This window comes from Ceraceosorus guamensis (assembly GCF_003144195.1).
Source record: "Ceraceosorus guamensis strain MCA 4658 unplaced genomic scaffold IE81scaffold_3, whole genome shotgun sequence".
Classification (NCBI taxonomy): domain Eukaryota; kingdom Fungi; phylum Basidiomycota; class Exobasidiomycetes; order Ceraceosorales; family Ceraceosoraceae; genus Ceraceosorus; species Ceraceosorus guamensis.
Window position 1 is genome coordinate 444,250 of NW_020289998.1, and position 20,152 is coordinate 464,401.

At 55.5% G+C, this 20,152-nt stretch overlaps 7 protein-coding genes across 7 annotated transcripts; 3 read left to right on the forward strand and 4 right to left on the reverse strand.

The window, feature by feature from the left end:
- On the reverse strand, positions 1-799 carry IE81DRAFT_130511 (hypothetical protein). The gene has a single exon (XM_025510265.1). It carries the CDS (start codon positions 661-663, stop codon positions 100-102), a length of 564 nt encoding a protein of 187 aa, XP_025373073.1. The 5' UTR covers positions 664-799; the 3' UTR covers positions 1-99.
- Positions 800-1,263: 464 nt separating this feature from the next.
- On the forward strand, positions 1,264-3,876 carry IE81DRAFT_319757 (S-adenosyl-L-methionine-dependent methyltransferase). The gene is made up of 13 exons (XM_025512820.1): positions 1,264-1,699; positions 1,764-1,893; positions 1,966-2,000; positions 2,082-2,174; positions 2,245-2,419; positions 2,481-2,504; positions 2,577-2,603; positions 2,682-2,943; positions 3,013-3,050; positions 3,124-3,179; positions 3,256-3,332; positions 3,410-3,449; positions 3,550-3,876. The coding sequence occupies exons 1-13, from the start codon at positions 1,445-1,447 to the stop codon at positions 3,697-3,699; spliced, it is 1,362 nt and encodes a 453-aa protein (XP_025373074.1). The 5' UTR covers positions 1,264-1,444; the 3' UTR covers positions 3,700-3,876.
- Positions 3,877-4,439: 563 nt separating this feature from the next.
- On the forward strand, positions 4,440-7,774 carry IE81DRAFT_319758 (MIF4G-domain-containing protein). The gene is made up of 5 exons (XM_025512821.1): positions 4,440-4,690; positions 4,770-5,225; positions 5,294-5,850; positions 5,920-6,218; positions 6,296-7,774. Exons 1-5 carry the CDS (start codon positions 4,617-4,619, stop codon positions 7,421-7,423), a joined length of 2,514 nt encoding a protein of 837 aa, XP_025373075.1. The 5' UTR covers positions 4,440-4,616; the 3' UTR covers positions 7,424-7,774.
- Positions 7,515-9,767, reverse strand: IE81DRAFT_319759 (P-loop containing nucleoside triphosphate hydrolase protein). Its single transcript, XM_025512822.1, has 5 exons — positions 9,307-9,767; positions 8,740-9,201; positions 8,599-8,665; positions 7,884-8,522; positions 7,515-7,805 (listed from the first exon to the last, which is right to left on the reverse strand). The coding sequence occupies exons 1-5, from the start codon at positions 9,638-9,640 to the stop codon at positions 7,568-7,570; spliced, it is 1,740 nt and encodes a 579-aa protein (XP_025373076.1). The 5' UTR covers positions 9,641-9,767; the 3' UTR covers positions 7,515-7,567.
- A 173-nt stretch (positions 9,768-9,940) lies between these two features.
- On the forward strand, positions 9,941-12,291 carry IE81DRAFT_308551 (PAP2-domain-containing protein). The gene is made up of 3 exons (XM_025512374.1): positions 9,941-10,773; positions 10,911-11,297; positions 11,394-12,291. Exons 1-3 carry the CDS (start codon positions 10,065-10,067, stop codon positions 11,861-11,863), a joined length of 1,566 nt encoding a protein of 521 aa, XP_025373077.1. The 5' UTR covers positions 9,941-10,064; the 3' UTR covers positions 11,864-12,291.
- On the reverse strand, positions 12,072-16,040 carry IE81DRAFT_319762 (exocyst complex component Sec10). Its single transcript, XM_025512823.1, has 9 exons — positions 15,512-16,040; positions 14,972-15,417; positions 14,666-14,892; positions 13,930-14,602; positions 13,425-13,849; positions 13,026-13,345; positions 12,586-12,955; positions 12,476-12,524; positions 12,072-12,402 (listed from the first exon to the last, which is right to left on the reverse strand). The coding sequence occupies exons 1-9, from the start codon at positions 15,795-15,797 to the stop codon at positions 12,151-12,153; spliced, it is 3,048 nt and encodes a 1,015-aa protein (XP_025373078.1). The 5' UTR covers positions 15,798-16,040; the 3' UTR covers positions 12,072-12,150.
- A 247-nt stretch (positions 16,041-16,287) lies between these two features.
- On the reverse strand, positions 16,288-19,874 carry IE81DRAFT_319763 (hypothetical protein). Its single transcript, XM_025512824.1, has 4 exons — positions 19,035-19,874; positions 18,251-18,895; positions 17,695-18,174; positions 16,288-17,609 (listed from the first exon to the last, which is right to left on the reverse strand). Exons 1-4 carry the CDS (start codon positions 19,656-19,658, stop codon positions 16,605-16,607), a joined length of 2,754 nt encoding a protein of 917 aa, XP_025373079.1. The 5' UTR covers positions 19,659-19,874; the 3' UTR covers positions 16,288-16,604.
- Positions 19,875-20,152: the final 278 nt, after the last annotated feature.

Consider the following 20,152-nt stretch of genomic DNA (forward strand, 5'->3'; position numbering starts at 1 on the left):
AAACAGCTTTTCAGTCTCCTTTGGCTCCCAGCAAGCGCCGCGCTCCCTCACTCCATCGGCAATCGGTACGGTGAGCGTGTCACAATCACGAATCGCGACTTAATTCGCAGTCCAAATGTCCGTGCCGAACAACTTGGTCGAGATGGAGACAGCTGATGCCGTGGACCGCTCGGGAAACGGCTGAGGCCGCCGAAACGCCAGATGCAGGGTCAGCACATAAAGGCAGACAGGCGCAGGAGCGACTCGCTGTGAGCGCGTTCTCGCGTGTGCGGTTGTGAGATGCCGGACATTCAGATGCCATTCGCGATTGTGTTTCACGATTCGAGATTGGCTTAGCTGCCGCAAGACCTTCTGCTGCTGCTGCTGCTGCTGCTGCTGCTGATGGAAGCCACTGAGCGGCGTGCGATCGATGGGATGGAGAGACTCCGCGCACCGCGTGCTCCATGACTGGGCAGCGCTTGTTGCCGAATGTGACGCACGACCACGAGGTGCGTGCATGGGGCGAACAGCGAAAGGAAGGCGGATCGATGGCGAACATGGTGATCTTGAGCCGGAAATGCAGCCGTACCATGGAGTACGCTGTTGGGATCCACAGTCGCGCCATGGCTTGAGTATCTTTTCCTGCCTTCGATAGGCAGTAGTATATGTAGAAAGACTGCCCATGCTCTCCTACCGGCAATCAGACCAGGAGACTAAGCCTTGATTCATCTGCGCACGTGCTAACATGATCAATTGGCCCTTTTCTGTGTCGATGACGGTGATGTTCAGGCGTGAACACAGCTTTGCGACCTTACAAGCTACATTGTCTCGGGCATTCTCACGGCAGTAGACCTTGCGAGTGGAGTGCTGGGAAGTATCGGTCAACCACATGTATAGACAAGCGCAATCTGGTGCAGCCACATGCGGACCGTTCATGGGCGCCCGCGAAACGCCGAATGGTCATCCTTTGGACGAAGTCCTCTCCAGCAAAGAGCTGCTCCCCAAGCATGACGGGCCGAAACACCGACGGGTCGCGAGTGTGTCGTTGCAGATACGTGTACCCCACACATGACCACTCACGACTTGACTGGACTCACAGCCAACGTGCGATGGCACCCATTGATTCGGGCCGTCCAGCTCTCGGTGTGTGTAATGAAATTACAGCCTGATGATGAGTCTCAAGTCCGATGAGTAGGCGCTAACGCTCCATCTGAGCCACGGCGGTTGGGCCGCTTTTATGCATCGCGGTGATAAAGCTGCATGATGCTCACACTACACCGCATCATCAAGAGGGATACATAGACATACAAGCAAATTGGCAGGTCGGCACCAGGTAGGATGAGGCAGCAGCTCGTCTAACCAGATCCATCCTCCTGACTATCAATCCCACGCACCACCATATAGCCAACATTGTCGAGCAAAGGATCTTCCATTTGACCTTTCACAAGCCACAGCAAAGTGCATTATGTCGTCGCTGAGCGAGTACGCAGCCTTGAAGGCGCAAGTCCTCTCGTCCTTGGATCGGTACGAGTCTGTGCTCAAAGAAGGCAAGCTTTCGGAGCCTTCTCTCAATGGAACGCAAATGCACGAGACCGATCATCCGGGCTACCTGGCTTCCAAGGATTTCTGGGACGCGAGAGACGTGCTGGTGGCCGCTCTGGGAGCGCTGAAGAACACGGTCCAGTCGCCTGCTAATCGGCTGCAGGAATTGTCTGTCGCCGTAAGTCGTGTTGGAGCAGCTGTGCCAGACGCTCCCTTCTCACGCTTCACTCTGCCCTCATCAGCACCACATCAGCGCCGCTCTGCAGGTCGCGGTCAGAGCCAACGCAGCCGATCAGCTCGCAGCAGCAGGTCCGCAAGGACTGCCTGCGACAGATTTGGCCAAGGCAGTCGGCTTGCATCCAGCCAAGCTGAGTGAGTCATTTTGGCCTCCAGAGATACGCCGTTGTTAGCAGTACTGAGACAGGATCGTGAAATATTTCACAGCGAAAGTGCTGCGATTCTTGGCAAACATGAACATTGTGCGTGTGGTTGCACAATAGCGTGATCGCGAAATGATGGCCAACTTGCTGATCTGACTGCGTTGCTCCGTTCATGTCCAGTTCAACGAAGTCACGGAGGGCGTGTTTGCCAACAACCGCGCGTCCTCGCTGCTGGTGACAAGTAATCCTGTCCGCGACTTTGTGTCCTGGCAGGTAAGCTCGCGAGCATGCTATGTGACGAAAAAATTGAGTCTAATCTTACCGGTCCCGTCGCGCCCTCCAGACCAGCTTCTCCTTGAAGGCTGCGCCCCAAGTTGCGGACAATCTGTTCGATCCGAAGAAAGGTCTCTCCCTCGACCCGCTCGACTGCGCGGTGGGCACGACGTACCAGATTAGGGAAAGCGGTCATACGGACATGTGGGGTCGCATGGCAGAGCTCACCGATATGTCGGAGTTCGGTGAGTGATTGCAGTCGTTCCTCTCGTAGATACCCGACTCACATCCGGCTCCATCTGATAGCTCGTGCGATGAGTGCATTTGGAGGTAAGCACAGAACCCCTTTTCCCCAGTGCAGTGCATCAGTCGCTCACCAAGCATGGTGCGCACTTTGAGCAGATGCCGGCAACCCAGGCTGGGTCGCAGGTGAGACTTTACGAATCAAGCACGACTCCCTTTTGACAACTTTCACCGGTCTAAGCTTCATCTGTCTTGCCCCTGCAGATTACCCTTGGGATTCGCTTGGCGACACGACTCTCGTCGATGTTGGAGGCGGGCATGGAGCTCTGACCTTGCCGCTGCTGCAAGCCTTCCCTCATTTCAAAGGCGTCATTCAAGACCGCCTCGAGGTGGAGGGAGCCTACAAAACGCATTTTGAACAAAAGCTCCCCGAGGCTTTGAGCTCCAACAGGGTCAAGTTCGAAGTCTACGACTTTTTCAACGACGTTCAACCTCACAAGGGAGATGGATTCACTTACATGATGCGGTGAGTCAAGATACGTGCAGGTGATCACGCACGGAGCCAACGCCATCTCATCGTCCTGCGTCTCTACAGCTGGATCCTGCACGACTGGCCGGATTACAAGTGTGAAAGTGAGTGCGGGGCCCCATTCGTACGCGAGACAAGGATTCACCAACTTGATCTTGACATCTCTCCGGATAACAGTCATTCTGAAGCTCATCGCTGCTGCCATGTCACCAAAGAGCAAGCTGATCATTGTCGTACGTGTCATCGAGCGTCATCTTTGCGGTACGCTGAGGTCAAGAGCTTAAATTTCCTTCACATCACAACGTATAGGACACTATTCTGCAACCTGCGAGCATCGTGCCAAAAGACGCCAATCCTGCCGACCTGATACACGCTAGCGTGTGGCCGTAAGTGACGAGCGATGGATGGTTTGGCACGTGGTGACCCTTCTGACGGCGCTTTTCGCTTGAATGTCTCTTCAAAGCCTACCTCGATCTCAAGGTGCCGCTGGACAGTTCAAAATGGCGAGTTGCAGAGGCCTTCATGCTTGTGCCCAGAAGGCTGCATCTCGTGCAGCGCTGACCAGCTCGCACATCCCTCTCTCCCCCTTGGCCATGCCTGCAGAACATCGACTTCGAGATGATGCAAGCGCTCAACGCCACCGAACGAACGCCAAAGGACTTTGATAGGATCCTCAACGCGGCCGGTCTGAAGAGGACCGGAATGTACAAGTGTCGCGCCCAAAGCGACATCGTCGAGGCTATGCTTGCGTGATCGCGATGCCCGCGGTGCTCAGCTCGCGGCCGCGATGCTCGAGAAGATGTATCATGTGCTACAAGTCGTTGTCTGCAGTCTCCGAGCGCAACATCTGCTATATCTTATCGCCGCAAAGATCTGCGGGGGCTTTTCTTGAAACACGAATGCCATCACTTTGCGCACACGATTGTTGTGGCTTTGAATACGCTGCCCTGCTGTGTGGCCTCTCGCCCAATTGCACACCGCTTGGCCAGGGCATACTCAGACTACAGCAGCTATCGAAGCGGTGCTGACGCTCGTGACTGCTTTACCCGTTCGTTGCCTTTGCCCTACGCGTGCCTTTATCCAACTTCCGATTCCCCCACACTTCCTCCCAATGGTGAATGAAAGGTATGCAACACGAGTTGGGAGTCAGGCTTGCTCTTGGACGCGTGCAGCGAGGCCATGTCCAGCAGGTTGATTCTGACTGCGCACGTTCTCAGCAGACTCGCAACTGAAGGTAGACCAGACGACGCATACGTGGTGGTAATTTGCGAGGGGCCTTGCGAGTTTGTGCATGGCGCCTATACCGGTCGATACGCGCTCAACGCGCCGATTCGCCTTTGCCTGCTGAGCCGCGCGAAGGTGGAGCCGTGGGGTTTTGCGGCAGGTCTCGTGATGTGTATGTGCACGCCGCGGCGGGGGAGGGGCGCGCGTCGCAGATTTTGATTCGCGATTCAGTCGAGCCATCAATCAGCCTTGCAGGCAGCTAGGCATCCCATGATTCTGACCACCACACTACAACAAGGCTTCTTGCAAGCCTCGCGACTTGAGCGCAACTCTCTTCTTCGTCGCAGCCACGATCCCTTCGGCCGATTGCTTCTGACGCGTCGCGACTAGGCTTCTTCTAGCGCTCATCCAGCACCATCCCGAGCAGTCAGAGCCAACCGCTCAGCATGCCGGTGGCTTCACCCTCCTCCTCCCAAGGGTCTTCGCGATCGCCTACCCCTGAGCGTCACACTCGCAAAAGGTAAGTCGTTCTCGCAGCGTTCATAATGGTAGCTGAGCCTGGACTCAATGAGAAAGAGCCGCACATTCTGTCACCCCAGATCTCGCTCGCTATCGGGCCGTTCGGACGATCGGAGCAGGTCGCCAGAACGGAGGCGCAGGAGAAGATCGTCTGCTTCGCTGTCTCCAGCCAGGAATGGGTCTTTGAAAGCTGCCGCGGATAAGAGCCTTCCGACGAAGCAGATCTCCAATGGAGATGGCGAAGATGTGGCCGCGGCCAATCGACTGGAGGCGAAGGGAGCAGACTTGAGAACTCAGCTCGCTAAGCTTGCTCCCACCAGAGCAGGTGGTGCATACATCCCACCCGCTCGTCTCAAAGCATTGATGGCAGAAGCTGCTGCAGCTGACTCGGGCAGTGTAGAGTATCAGAGGATGAGCTGGGACGCGCTGAAGAAGAGCATCACTGGTTTGGTGAACAAGGTGGCAGAGGACAACATCAAGCATATCGTCCCAGAGCTGTTCGGTGGTGCAAACCTCATCCGCGGCAGAGGACTATTGTGAGTCAAAAGTCTCAGCTTCCCCTCGAGTGGACGCTCTGACGCTCAAAGTTTGATATTCTTGACAGCTGCCGTTCCATCATGAAGGCACAGCAGCTGTCGCTCGTGTACACGCCCACGTTTGCTGCGCTAGCAGCGATCGTCAATACCAAGCTCCCGATGATCGGCGAACTTCTGGTAACTCGGCTTGTATCTCAATTCAGACGCTCTTTCAAGCGCAACGACAAGCCAGTATGCTCAGCTACCGCTACTTTCCTGGCCCAACTCGTCAATCAGCGAGTGGTTCATGAGGTGCTAGCCTTGGAAATACTCGTCTTGCTGCTTGAGAGACCCACCGACGATAGCGTCGAGATAGCTGTCACCTTCATGCGCGAAGTGGGCGCCTTTCTCATCGAGGAAAGCCCAAAGGCGACCAACAGCATTTTCGATCGCTTCAGAGCGGTATTGTACGAGGGCGATGTGGGAAAGAGAGTACAGTACATGATCGAGGTGCTGAGTCAAGTCAGGCGCGATCGATTCAAGGACAACCCTCGAGTCCCAGAAGCGCTTGACTTGGTCGAGGAAGACGATCAGATCACTCATAGAACGAGTCTAGAGGACGAGCTGAACGTGCAAGAGGTTCTGAGTGAGTACTCTTACGAAGTCTGGCTGAGACGTCGCAGTGTCAAGGCTCACCCCGCTTTTCGACCCGCAGACATTTTCAAACCCGACCCAGACTTTGTCAGCAACGAGCAAGCCTACCAAGAGATCAAAGCGGAAATTTTGGGCGAGAATTCTGATAGCGAAGGTTCTGATGATTCCGACTCCGAGAGCGAAGGGGGCAGAGATGGAGAAGATGGCCGGGCAGACATGGAGGCTCTCGAGATCCAGGATCAGACTGCGACCAATCTGACAAACCTCAGGAGGACCATCTACTTGACCATCATGAGCTCGGCCAGCTTTCAGGAAGCCGTACACAAGCTTCTCAAGCTGCAGCTGCCAGAAGGCCAAGAGGTGAGTAAGGCAGCGCTGAATCCCCACATAACGTAGATGCAGCATCGTGGCTGACGCCTATCTTTGTTGCGAAACAGAGCGAACTTTGCAATATGATCATCGAATGTTGCTCTCAGGAAAGGACTTACAACAAATTTTACGGTCACATAGGCGAGCGGTTGTCAAAGCTGAACAGAGTGTGGAGCGGATGCTTTGAGCAGTGCTTCAAGACCTACTTCGACTCCATACATCGCTATGAGACTAATCCGCTGCGCAACATCGCTCGCTTCTTCGGCCACCTGCTCGCGTCAGATGGCATTAGCTGGGCTAGTTTCGAGATCGTGCATATGAACGAAGACGACACGACTAGCAGTAGCCGCATCTTCATCAAGATTCTGTTTCAGGAGATGATCGAGAAGCTTGGTCAGAAGAAGTTGGTCGAGAGGTTCAAACATCCCGATATGCAGCTTTACTTCACGAATATATTCCCGCGAGACAACCCGAAGAACACCAGATTCAGCATCAACTACTTTACGGCTATCGGTCTCGGTCCCCTGACGGAAGACATGAGGGCATACCTGAAGGACGTGCCTCGACTGCTAGCGGAGCAAGCAGCCGCAGCAAAAGCTGCTCGTGGAGCTGCTGGCTCAGACGACTCTAGCTCGGACTCGGACCCGGACTCGGATTCTTCAAGCGTATTGAGCTCAAGCAGCGACGATTCGTCAAGCATCAGCAGCAGTTCTCGATCTCGATCCCCACCCAGCAGGAGGAGACGCCGGTCCAGCACGCCACCAAGGAGGCGAAGGTCGCCATCTTATTCGTCCGACGACTCGAGAGCCCCGCGACGCAGCTACAAACGTAGATCGCCTTCCTACTCCTCGGCCGACTCTCGCGCTCCGCCACGTCGACGTGACGCCTACAGCCCTGCCAGGAGTCCGCGTCGGAGATCAAGCTACTCGCCTCTCCCTCCGCCTCGTCGACGCGACAGCTATTCTCGATCGCCTTCGCCACCGCAAGGCTCTCGTCGCCGCGACAGCTATTCGACCTCCCCACGACCTGCTACGCGTCGCCGCGACAGCTATTCTGCTTCTCCTCCTCCGCCCTCTCGATCTCGCCGCCGCGACAGCTACTCTCGCTCTCCCCCTCAGAGAGATCGATACAGAGATCAGAGGCGCCGCGATGATTATTCCGCCTCGCCTCCTCGATCGCGCACCTACAGAGATTGAGAAGGATCTAGAAGGACATCCGAACGAGGCTGGGCACGATGTTCGTGCTCATTCCGTGACCAAACAATCGTGCTGCGCAGATTACTTTGGACGATGTGCAGAAACCGATGATGCATTGTGTCTAATGGAAGAAAACCTTGCCTTTTATTCCACCTCCTCCGAGCCCGCATCGTGCTGTTGCTGCCGCGCTTTGCTAGCTTCTATCATCTGAGATCGTTTGTTGGCTATCCTTCGACCTTGAGAGCTTCCAGCGGCGCTCTTGACTGCTTGTCTATCCACAGGTCGCTTGTTGATCTGCTTGCGCTGGTTTTGAGAAGGCTTCTTGAGCTTCAACATCCACTCTGGCACTTCACATCCGGAAGCTTTCATGATGTTGGCCACTCTGTGACAAGCCAAGAAAATCGAGTCAGCGTCGGAGCACAACATCGTTGACATGAGTCTTTGGCACCAGAAGACTGACGAGCGCAGATACGGTCCGTCTTCCTTGGTGAAGAAGGTGACCGCTTCGCCCGTGCGGCCAGCTCTACCGGTCCTGCCGATCCGGTGCACGTAGCTCTGCACGCTTTGAGGGAAGTCGTAATTGATGACCAGTCTGACGCCCTTGAAATCAATGCCTCTGGCTAGGAGCTCTGTGCATATCAGGACCCAAACGTCCCCCCTCTTGAAAGCGTCTATGACCGAGTCTCGCTGAGCTTTCGGTCTCTCCCCATGGATGACGTCGACATGCAGCCCGTCGTATATCAGCTCCTCGAACAGCTGGCGAGCCCGTTCGATGGATTGAACAAAGAGCAAGACGGGAGGCTTGAGCTTTCCCTCGTGTATCATGCTCCTCACGGCGTGCAATTTGCCCTCTTCCGATCCGACATAGGTCAGCTGCTGAGAGATGCTTTCAGTTGCTGCGTCCTTGACGCCTGCTATGACGCGGATAGCGTCCAATTGAAAGGACTTGGCCATCTCTTCCACTCCTGAAGGAAGCGTGGCCGAGAAGAGTGCTTTGCGCAGCGATGGATGCGAGCAGGCTGCCAAGATGGTGTCGGTCTGCTCCAAGAAGCCGTCTTCGAGGAGTCGATCAGCCTCATCCAGGACCAAGTGTCGTACGCTGCGAGAGCAGACGGTAAGGTCTTGTTGAGCGGCACGGTCTGATACACGCCGTCTTTTGTCGGCGCTCGACTCACTTTGTCAGATCAATCTCCCCAGCGTCTAATCCGTGCACCAAGCGCAAAGGGGTAGTGATTAGTACGTCTGTGCAGGGTGTGTGATGGGGAGTCGAGGTGATCAGCATACTCTCTGGATTGAGGCGGCGGCACTCTGCTTACCAAATTTTTTCGCCGCTTCCTTGTCCTTCAGATTGGCCTGGTTGGCCTTAGTAAGAACGCAGGTCCTGATTTCGTTCCTGCCGGCGAGTTTTGCAAGCTGACCATCTATTTGTACAGCCAGCTCTCTAGAAGGCGCAACAATGAGAGCTCGGAAGCCTTCCTTTTTATGCTCTCGTAAATGAAACAAAATCGGAATGAGGTAAGCCAGGGTTTTTCCCGAGCCTGTGGGTGCGCCCGCCAAGATGTCCCTGTCATCCAGCAAGATGGAAGTGGCGGCGCACTGAATCGGTGTGGGCGTGGCGAACCCGCACGTGGAAGGAGCAGCAGAAAGCCAGGAGGGACCGTTCCAACGTGACTTGATCTCGGACCAGGCGGTCAGTGGGAGTGGCGCATCTGTCCCTGTCAGCTTCAATCGCTTCTCCTTGAGGAATGCACCTGCGGTGGAGCGCGTCAAAGGCTCGGCTACGGGTTCGGATCAAGTGGGGTCGGCTCAAGCTCGGTCAGCAGCTGGCCTTTTGACTGACTCGGCTTGCCCAACGGTCGTTCCTGCGCATATGCTGGACTCACATTCCGTCGTATGGCTATCCTCATCTTCCTCGCTCTTTCGCGCCTCATCACCAGCACCCTGCAATCTTCGCCTCTTTTTCTGACCTCGCAAATCCTCCCCATCTGCCCCCTTTCCACGTCTAGCACTCCCAAAGAAATCGAGCGATGAAGGTAGCTGCACGCTTGCACCTGTTGCTGCTTTCTCGGATGAGCTCGATCCAGCAGCGCTGGCGGGCTGAGAGGAAGCCGAAGCTGCTCGAGGATTGAAGATGCCCACATCCTCTGAGAAGCGTTTGCGGTCGAAGGAAATGCCGCTCGAACCGCTTCCGGTCAGGATCCTGAACGTGTCCGACATTGCGTCACGATAGCGCAAGAGCGGAGACAAGGCGATTGAATGGAAGGTGGAAGGGTAACCAAAGCTGTGATCGCGAGCGATGATGGTGCGGGGTTACATTCAATTGATGGCTGGCATCCAAGTTTCGCAGGCACGAGGCGGTGAATCAGAATCAAGAATGCGCTGTTCAGATTCACTTCCCCTCAAAAAAAAAAGAGGTGACAGCACGTGACTGCCCAAGCCACCTAGCTGCAACGCAAGGTCGCGCGTGCGGAGCTGAATCCTTTCACCTTTTTACAGCATCAGCTAAGACAAGTTCAACGCAATCAACTCCCCTCACGACGCTCGCAATGCTAGGCTGTCGCGCTTTACTCTGCCAATTTCCTTCTGCCCACAATTGATACTGCATTTTTAAGCTAAAGAGGTGACGCTCACCCTTGCCGGCATGGTGTCCTCACACAATGCAGGCGCGGGATCGAGCGCATACAGCCCAGCAGGAGGGGCAAGGGATCAGGAGGTGCACATCGTGCTACCTCGAGCACTACACAACTTGCCCGTCGCCCTACAATACCTTCTGACTCGGATATTGGCAGCCGCAACGCGACTCGAAACGTCCACATCCATTCCCCTCACCATTTCTCGTCTACGAACCTGGAAGGCTACACGTGGAGAGCGGATCAAGTACAGCTTCTTGACAGGCTTGGCGCTGGGAAGTCTGTACATCATGAAAGTCCCTTCTATGCCTCTGAAACTCTTTCTTCCAGCCAGCTACATCCTCGCGCTTCTGCTTCCAATCTCTTCTCAATTCATCCTACCAGCGACACCCATCCTCGCTTGGCTGCTCTTCTACTATTCCTCTCAATTCTTGGATCCGGCTTCGAGACCCCACATTTGGGTGTCAGTCTTGCCCACGCTCGAGACCATCTGGTACGGCGCCTCAATTTCGGACATATTGACCAGGTTCGGTCATCCAGCCCTCGACATTCTGGCTTGGCTGCCCTATGGTGTCGTACACTTTGTGGCACCCTTTGTGGTCGCTGCGCTCCTTTTCGTTTTTGCACCACCGACCGCTACCAAAGTGTTCGGAAACGCTTTTGGATTTTTGAATCTGCTGGGTGTGCTCGTTCAAGTGGGATTCCCGTGTGCTCCTCCCTGTATGTCATACGAGGCTGAAGACGATTCCAATAGGAGAAGGGGGAGCTGTCAAGCGGCCGGGGGCATAGAAAGCAGTGGCTGCACGTCCTTCTCAGCACTGACGTGTCTTCTTACTTCCATCCCGCTCACGCTGCAGGGTACGAGCTGAGAGAAGGCCTCACACCGGCCAACTATGGCATGAAAGGGTCTCCGGCCGGTCTAGCCCGCATCGACGAGCTATTCGGAGGGCATGGCTACACCCTGACTTTTACCAACGCGCCTGTTCCATTTGGTGCTTTCCCTTCACTACATGCTGGCTGCGCAACCATGGAAGCCCTCTTTCTCAGCTACTTCTTCCCTGTGCAGCTCGGAATTCCAATTCCTGGAACTGGAACAAGGAGTGCAAGGAAGGTGCTCAGACTCGATGCAAGGATCGTCTACTGGAGCTATGCTGCTTGGCTCTATTGGTGCACCATGTACCTGATGCATCATTACCTTGTCGATCTCGTTGGCGGAGGCTGCCTGGCCACAGCTTGTTTCTATTGTGAGTCTCTGCACATAAGCGCGACGCGGCTCACTGATGTCTCTCCCTCGCGCGTGATGTATCTCATCTGACCGCTTTCCCTCCTTCATTTACAAGTCTTCCTCACGCCCGAGATGAGGTTCGCCATGGAAGCCAATTTCAGCGGTGCGAGACCTTCCGCAGCTGTCTCAACATCCACAGCTCTTCCAGCGGCCACGATCCCAGATGATGGCTTCGGTATGAGACCAAGCATTGAAGTCGCTCGCGCCAGGCCGAGCTTCGACAAATGGAGGGAAAGTGAGGAGCAGAATCTGGCTGGGCAGAATCCCAGAGGCGGCCATGCCAGAAAAGCTGAAAATGGCATCACAGACGCTGTCGAATTGAGCAATCTCGCCAGCGAGAGGGAGAGGAAACAGGGCGGCAGCCTCAACGCAAAAGGAAAGGAGAACGTACTCTTCGAAGCTGCTCATGAGGAGAACCGCAGCGTCGGAGCATCCAGGCGGCGCAACGACGACAACGACGACGACGATGATTGGGGACACGAGTTGGATGATGACAAATCGTCACAAGCACCGAGAGGTCGGTGATAAGATAAGGCCTCCGCGCCTCGCACGTTGGGCCGCCGGTCCGAACATCAACTACATACTTATTCCCAGCACTTGTCAAGTGCGTGCTTACCAATGCTCATTCATACCTGCAATGCGAGCAGCGTCGGTCAGATCCACAGTGGGCGCGCATCCTCCAAGGCTTTGTTTGGACTTTGCGGGCTACGTTAATGAGTAGAGAACATGAAGTGGCATGCGTCATTGCTTTGGATCACGCGTACAATTACACCTACGATTTCGGCTTGAACGTGCTACCGCGAGCGAGAACCTCAAGCAGCTGTGGGATGACTTCCCGCGCGCTTCTCCATCGCAAGCATGATTTGCGCCAACTTGTCGGCTTTGGCGCCGGGATCAGATCCCACAGAGAAGACAGACAAGGACTCGACGTCTGGATGCGACGCGCTCGAAGGCAATGTACCTCCCATGGTGGATCCCGAGCTCGTATCCAGATCTCGGACATCCTTGGCGTAGTCTGCTCGTCGAAGAAGGTAGGGACGAAGTAGTCGCTCTTCGATGTGAGCCTACAAGACGAGATATGACAACGGTAAGGTGAGGACGAACGAAAGAAAGGTGCAAAAGCCACATAGCGCTCACCAGGTGACCTTCGCGCATGTAGGACTTGAGTACGGCAGGCGGAAGAAAGCTGAATTGCACAAGAGCAACTTCAGCGCCAGCAGCTTCCGACGAACCCAAGAGCGACTCACAAAAGATTGCCTAGCTGCCTGAGCATGTCGAAACGATCTTGAAGGGCTGGAATGTTGAAAGCAGCTACCGCGCTTTGATAAGCGCTAAGATCCTGTCCCAGTAAAATACCACCATCGGCGCTGATTGTGAACTTCTTGAAATGCTCTAGCAACAGCCCGTGAAAAGTCACGCCGACCTCCGTCAAGAAGGCTTCGCTATTCTTGCCACCCCCCAACCCTCTTCGCGCAGCGGATGCTACCCGCCCGAGTGCGTCGCAACAAGCAACGCACGCGTCGGTGTTGCTGCGAGCGAAGGCAACGTCATCGTTCTTCGGCGTGAAGTCGTTTTTCTTCTGTGTCGCTAGCCTTGCTGTCAAGAACGCGACGATGTCTGAAATGATTGACCCGACCGATCAGTAACAAGACAAACCGCAAGGTACCCAGCTTGCAATGCAACTCACTGTCCACGCTTTTCTGCAGCACAGCATCGCACTTGCCTTCCGTTTTCAAGAGACAGTGATTGTTGTAGATGGCCATCTCTCGACGAATTGTTACGCTAGAGCTCGCTAGAGGGAGTAGCGCAGTGTTCACGTAGTGCTGCCACAACTGCGTGATGAGCTCCACGGATCTGAGAACGCTTAGGTAAGACAAATCGGGCAAGCTGGTACTTCGGACGTCCTGGCCGTTGACAGTCGTTTGTGCAGAGTCGAGGGCCACTTCAACGTAGAGCTGAAAGAAAGCTTCCACCAGCACTTTGAGGAGCGCAAAAGCATTTTTGGGGCTGGGCACCGCGCACAATCGTCAGGGACACGAGGTCAAAGAGAGAAAACAAAATCGAGGATGCAGCCTATTTCACTCACATGTCAGAAGCTGAGCTAAGATCAACGCAACGCCCAATTGCCTCTGCGTGCCATCTGAGCATCCTCTCCGCCACCTCGAGACTCAGATCACCATCCCCGTCTTCGGCTCCTGTGGCAGCGAGACCTCCACTCTCGGTGGAAGCTTCGGGCGCTACAGTCAATGTGCCAGCTGGTTCGGCCGACGATGTTCCGCCACGCGCTCGATCGACCAGCCCAGAAAGCTTGGAGAAGCCAAAGGTAGACTTTGTAGCCGGGATGGAAGAACTTGCGCCGGTGCTGCCCCCTGTCGTCAAGCTGGTCGCAGCGCTGGCCGTACTGCCTGCGGAAGAGGGCTGCAGCGAACTGGCAGAGCTAGTGGAAGCAGCTTGCACCTGTGCTCTCACTCGATCGAAAATGGTTGACGTCTTGATCTGTGGAGCTGAGCGCTGTCGAACACAAGTGCAATCGTAGTCAGCGAGCGTCACCAAAAGATCAGGCAACACAATGACACATTGACAGTACGTACGTGCGCATTGCTGAAGCGTAGCAGGTACGCCGCGTAGAGATCTGTCAGACTTCGGCTCTCCCTTTCCAAGTACCTGATGCCCTCCATGTAAGGTACAAAAAGCTCTTCGACTGCCTGATCCAGCATCGAGCCTAGCGCACTGCCTCCACCAGCAGCAGCGCTAGAGCTGTTGCTGCCTAGAAGCGTGTGCCCTCCAAGCAGGGAGAAAGAGCTGGCATCTTGGAATGTGCTACGATTCGCAGATGAACTTCCACCGGCATCTGTCGAGCGATAGTCGTACACTTTGAGCTCTGTGACCAGGGCCAGAGCCATGGAGCGCGCCATGTGAAGGGTGCGCAGAAATGCCAAAGAGCTGCTACCCGGCCCCGTGCTCGGATCAGAGCCGGCCAACGCTCCGGCTGCTGTTGGCGCCGATGTACCACTTTGACCCGCAACCCCGTTGCTGACAGCACCAACCTCTGCAGCTTTCTCCATCAAGCGCTCCACATGCAACTGAATGCTTTGAGCAAAGACTCGCTGAAGGAATGTGCTCATCACGAGGAGAGGGGACGGGAAGACAGCCTGAATGATCTGCGCTTCTATCTCCACTGTCTGCTTAATCTCCGCAAACAGCTGGTCAAGTCCAGGTTCCACCTTGGGTGCTGGCGCGTCGGGGTCTGAAATGGTTGTCCAGCTAGACAAAGAAGCAGTCAGCAGGGCGAAAGCGCTATTGCAGCGCATCCTCATAAATGCTCACATCTCGCTTGCGCCAACGCTCTCAGCACCCCCTACTCTATCTTTGCTGATGAAAAAGTCGTGCTGGTTCACGTAGATCTGTACACAGGAATGCCCGCCATTAAAGTTTTGCAGCACCTTGGCGATATGACTCATCATCTTAGGGTCGGACTTTCTGTAAAACTTGTCAAAAAGCTTGAGCATGTCCCTTTCGAATTTCTCTGAGAACACATCGACGGTATCGCGGGTCTGTTAGGGAGAAGAGAAGCGGCGACGGCAGACGTTCATCAGCGGCGCGAAAAAGCCAACGGATAGGAGAGCTCATCACCTTGTCAGCTCCCGGCATGTCGACCTCCCGAGCGATGGCGCCAAGCCTCCTGGCTATAACTGCAGTCTTCAGTCGACCCTCTCTACCGCCTTCTCTTCTCAGCCGGTCCAATCTGCTCGTGTCCCCTCTCGCAAACTGATAATAATACTCGATCAGGTCGCTGGCTTCCGCTGCCCGAGTCCTGAGCTTGTCTATGGTTTGCAGCTGCTCGCCGATCTGCAGTGCCGTACGGCCCACATCAGCGAAGCGATCTTCGAGTCCCGTAAAGCTCGTAGAGACGCTATCGAAGTTGGAAGAGAGATCCTTGAGCTTTGCAGCGTAGGCCGATTCCGATACCTGCACGGTGGAAGCTAATTGGGACTCTTGCGCGGTGATTGTAGAACGCAGCTGCAGCAAAGAGTCCACAGCGGACTCGTACGTCCTGATGAATGGACGAGGGTTGAAGGCTGAGCGAGAGTCGCAAGAAGGCACAGGGAAGGCGTCAATAAAGGCCGTTTCTCGTCTCTTCCTGGAAGCAGCACCAACAGCCAGAATGCTCACCGCCTGGATTCGCCTTGCTCTGCGTGATCAGCTTGTCGCTCAGTCCAGCCAGCAAGTCCTTCGTAGAGTAGTTGGGCGTGTCAAAGGTCTTGATCTGGCAGAACTCGTCGACTGAAGAGTTGTAAAAGATGTTTCCAGAGCCGGATGGCCGATGTGATGAGCCACTGGCTCCGTGATCCCCGGATGCACCCAGAGAAGGTGAGCCTGGTCTACCTGGAGACGCAGGCAGCGCAGGTGCAGCTCGACGAGCACCTGGCCGAGGAGAGGATGTCCGATGAATGTCCATCGTAGGTTCGGGCCGCTTTGGAAAGCGGGCCAAATCTGAACCAGCGCCTTGAGAGATGGTGCGCTCGTGCCCACCCTGGATGACGCTTTCGCCTGGTTTGCAGTGTGCAAGTGCACTGCTTGAACCTCACCGCCACACGTACCACGCGGACGTCGAGACTTTCAGCGGTGCATCGATGTTGCTTCACAGTTGCGGTCGGCTGACGATGGACAAGGTGCCAGTCAGTGATTTCGTTAAGTAAGAGGTGGAGAGGAGGAGTCACGAATCTGGGCAACGTGCTATCGAGGGTCTCGTTCTGGCTCGCATGCGCGTGCGTGCAACCACTCCACAGAGTCAACGTCACGTGCACAAAGTGCAACGGCGGCCAAGCCTCACTAAAATTCGATCAAAAGTCACACAAAATTCCGATTCATGGGCTCAAACTCTTTTGCCTTTTGGGGTTGATGCAAATCAAGAATCGCATCAGCTCTTCCAAATGTTGGTAGATGCTCCCGCGCGAACTCGTTGATGTGAGAAAGCTGCCAAAGTCGCAGCGAGCTGTATCTCCGATCACGCCACGACATTGCGCTCTGCTCTAGATCATCTATGTATCGATCATTGAAATCGTGGCGGTAGAAGCGGGGATGAAGCGGAGTAGCGATGTGGAGGACACTGGGCATGGGACAGTACTGGTACGGAATGGAACAGATTTTGATGTTAAACACGAAAATGCGGACTCGATCGCCAGTCAATGGATGATGGCCGTGCCGATAGCGCGAAGAGCCCACCAGTGGGCTCTTGGGAACAAGTCACCACGCTTCGACAGATCTATGCATCGCGGCGTTGTTCCCATTGGCGAATGGCCGACCCAACGAAACTGTCTGCAGCTCCTGGTCGAAGACCTTGAGGAAGTGTCTGCTGTTGCGCTCTGGGGTTATCGACAAGCTCCCAGCCTGGCGGGGCAAAGCCCATCGCGTTGCCAGGCTGATGGGCCTCAGTACTCGGCAAGTTGCTGGATGGCTCGCTCGCGGTCCTGGCACCTGTGCTGCCCGCATCATTACCCTCTCCACTGGGATCCGGCGAAGGGTGAGGATTTGGCAGCCTTTCACCCTCCATCAGCGGCGGATACAGACTCGTCATGTCAGAAAGACGCTTGACAAGCGCCGCATCACTGGTAGTCATGGTAGAAGTGTCTGCAGTGCCTGCTTCCTCGAGCTGAAGGAAGGATCCAAAATTGGGCGTTGGTGACGTGCTAGGCGCCAGCACGATGGGATTGCGGTCGGGACTGCCAGGTGGACTGCGAGCCACTCCGACTCCTACACTTTCCACGCTACCTCGGCGTTGCTGCGTCGGCCTGATGACATCGCCAGGCACCGCGGCGCGCTGGTTGACAGCGACTGCCTTGAAGTTCGAGTTTGGCGGTCGTGAAGCAGCAAGTCCGGGGGATTTGTGGTCCGGCGCCTTTGTTGGCTTGGTTGGCGTTCCCTGTGGGCTAGGCGTGTCCATGTTCAGCCAGCTGCCGTAATCTGCGTTGCGAATTTGTCGCTCCAGCGAAGGAGCTGGTGCTGCAGCAGGCCTCCATGCATCGATGCTGGGTGGCATTGCCATTCCCACAGCGTCAGAAAGGGAGATGTAGCGCGCTAGTTCCAGATGCATGGGTGTATAGTACGTCTGAGATGCTTTGCGCAGCGTGGCGATCACCCTCTCCATGCCGCTCGCGAACAGAAGCTGGTGGAATTCGAGGGCTGGAGGTGGTATCGTATGATCAGAGTGGCGTCTGCCATGGACGACTAGCTCAGCACCAATGCGATTGATCACCCGAAATTGCATTGTCTGTAGGCGTGCAGGGGGGGAGGTCGTCAGCTTGCCAGGACAGTGGACGTCTCGCTGCGGCTGCAAGGAGCTGTCGTGCACGCACCAAATAGCCCATAGCTTCGAACTCTACTCCTCCAGTCATACCACCAGGCACTTTGGGTCCCGCAGCAGACTGCTGGTCCACGTCGGGCAAGTGCCAGAATCTATTCTGAGAGTGGCAAAAGATCCAAAAGTAGTCTCTACAGACTCCACTCAGCTCAGACATCCACGCCTTGAAAGGTCGTGCTGCGTGGCCAGCTCGGACGAAATGGACGATGGTCTCCACAGAGGGGTTGGGCTCGTTGTGCACGAGTGACAATAGTAGCTGCAGGCCTGGTCTGTGATGAGCGCAGACGTGGAGCGAGGAACCTTCGCGAGGAGGCAGAGCTTGTACCTTTCCGAGATCGAGGTCTGGCAACAGAAGGAGCACTTCTACCAAGTATCTCCGAGTAGTCAGATCGCCTGGCTTTTTCTCGCTCCAAAGAAGGCTGCCTAGCTGAGCGAAGGGGGCAGGCGCTCTGCTGACCAACGCGGCTTTGCCTCGCTGCGGTCGTCATAGCAATCAAGGCCCCTTGACGTGAGCGGGTGCACTCCTGACACACGATAGTGACACTACGCACCTCGGTGGTCCCAAAGGCGACAAAGCATCTCAGAAGCTCATGTAAGAGGTGGTCGTCATGCTGCTCCTCTCTCCACTCCATCTGCAAGAGTTCCTCCAATCTTTCGCACAGAGCTACGTAGCCGCCAGCATTGCAGAAGTCACTGATCCAAACGGGAGTTTCGCAAGCGATCGCTGCTCGGATTCTCTTGACGCGGGACACGTCGAGCGAGGGTGCTGGGGCACATCTGAGCGTCGTGGCGCAGCTCACAGCCGAACTGGAGCCGGTCGCCAAACTTGGAGCGGAAGATGAAGCTTGCATATTGAACGATCCACTGTGTCGCTTACTTGTACCGGCATCTTGACCAGGACCCAGAGGCGCGCTGTACATGACGGGCGAGAAGAGGCTGCTGGTACTGACACCGCTGAATACGTCCTGCGGAGTGCTTTGGCCAGCGTTTACACCGGGTTGGGGGGAAAGGATTCCACATATGTTTGACGAGGTGACGCCACCCGTGCCGCTGGCCAGTACCTGGCTACGACGCTTGGCGTCGAGACCAAAGCTGCTGAGATTGAGAGTCGCATTGCCTTTGAGCATGGATGCTTTGACGCCTGCATCCAGAGCAACGAGTTTGGATCGGAGGGGGCCAGGAACCTCGAGCGTGTCCTACAATGATCGCCGGAATCGTGGTAGAGCAAATTACAAATCGAATCGTAGTGGGCCACATCACAGAGTGAGCAGTGAGGTTGTCAGCCTTGCTCACCTTGCGCCGCTTCTCGTGTTCATCGGCCCCCCGGGCACTTACCAATAGCTGCTCGAAAGCTGCACCGACATCCGGAGTCGAAGGAGCTGCGGAGCTGGTACGCTTGTGTGTTTGTGCAGCATTGTTGTGTAACGCATGCACGCTTGCATCCACGCTCTTACGATCTCCCGCACTGACCGCACTGCGCCTCTTTGGGCTCGGCGACCGACGCAGCTTTTGCAGCAGAGCCTTGCTCGGACTGACCCTTCTGTGTCGAGATCGTTCGTCGCTGTGAAGCTCTACACCCCTGTAGTCTGATGGATTCTGGCTGCTGGAGATCGGCGAAGGAGAAGTCGCGCGGCCTCGAGCGACCTGTTCGTGCTGCAAAGCTGGAAGATTCTCCTGGTCATTGGAGGGCGAGCCGAGAACATCGCCGCTCGATGCATTTGCTTGCCTCGAATGGCGACGTGCGGGTGAAGCAGGCCCGTACTGGCTCGGCACTCCAGCTGGACTAGCACTAGGAGCATTCCGAGCTCGTTTTGTCGGAGACCCTCTGGAGAGCGTTGGAGTCCATCTTCGATCTCCAGTAATGTCAGGGCGACCGCTTTCAAAGGAGCCCTGGTTGATGTTTGGAGATGCGTTGAGAGGCTGGCCAGAAGCAAGGGCAGCAGCAGACGAGGAGGCCATGCTGATTGCTAAGAGAGTCTGCTGTCACAATTTTTGAGCTACCAGAGCACCGCTAAGAGGTGAGTTGGTTGGGATGCGGTGACCTGATGTGAAGGTGGAAAGAGTATCGACGCGAGTGAAACGCCTCAAGTGGATTGGCAGGGTGTGCATGGAATCACGCAAGCAGCTGCACAATACTTGACTGAGATTTCTCAAGTTGAGTCAATGCCGACCCTTGCAACAACGGTCCGCGCATGCATGGAGGACTCGTTGAACGGCTCTCATTTCTACTTTGACTTGCACCACTTTGACTGCTTATTTGAACCCTCACATAGCTCACGTTAACACTTGACGCTCATTCGCCTTCACTGCCAGATTCCACCTAGTAATCACGAATCAACGTATCCATACACAGCAAGATCACACACACTCGACTCGCTCGTCATTTGCACACTTTGCATGCACACGTCGTGCGCAGGCTTCAATTCTTCAGCTCGCTTCCAGCTTTACATTTG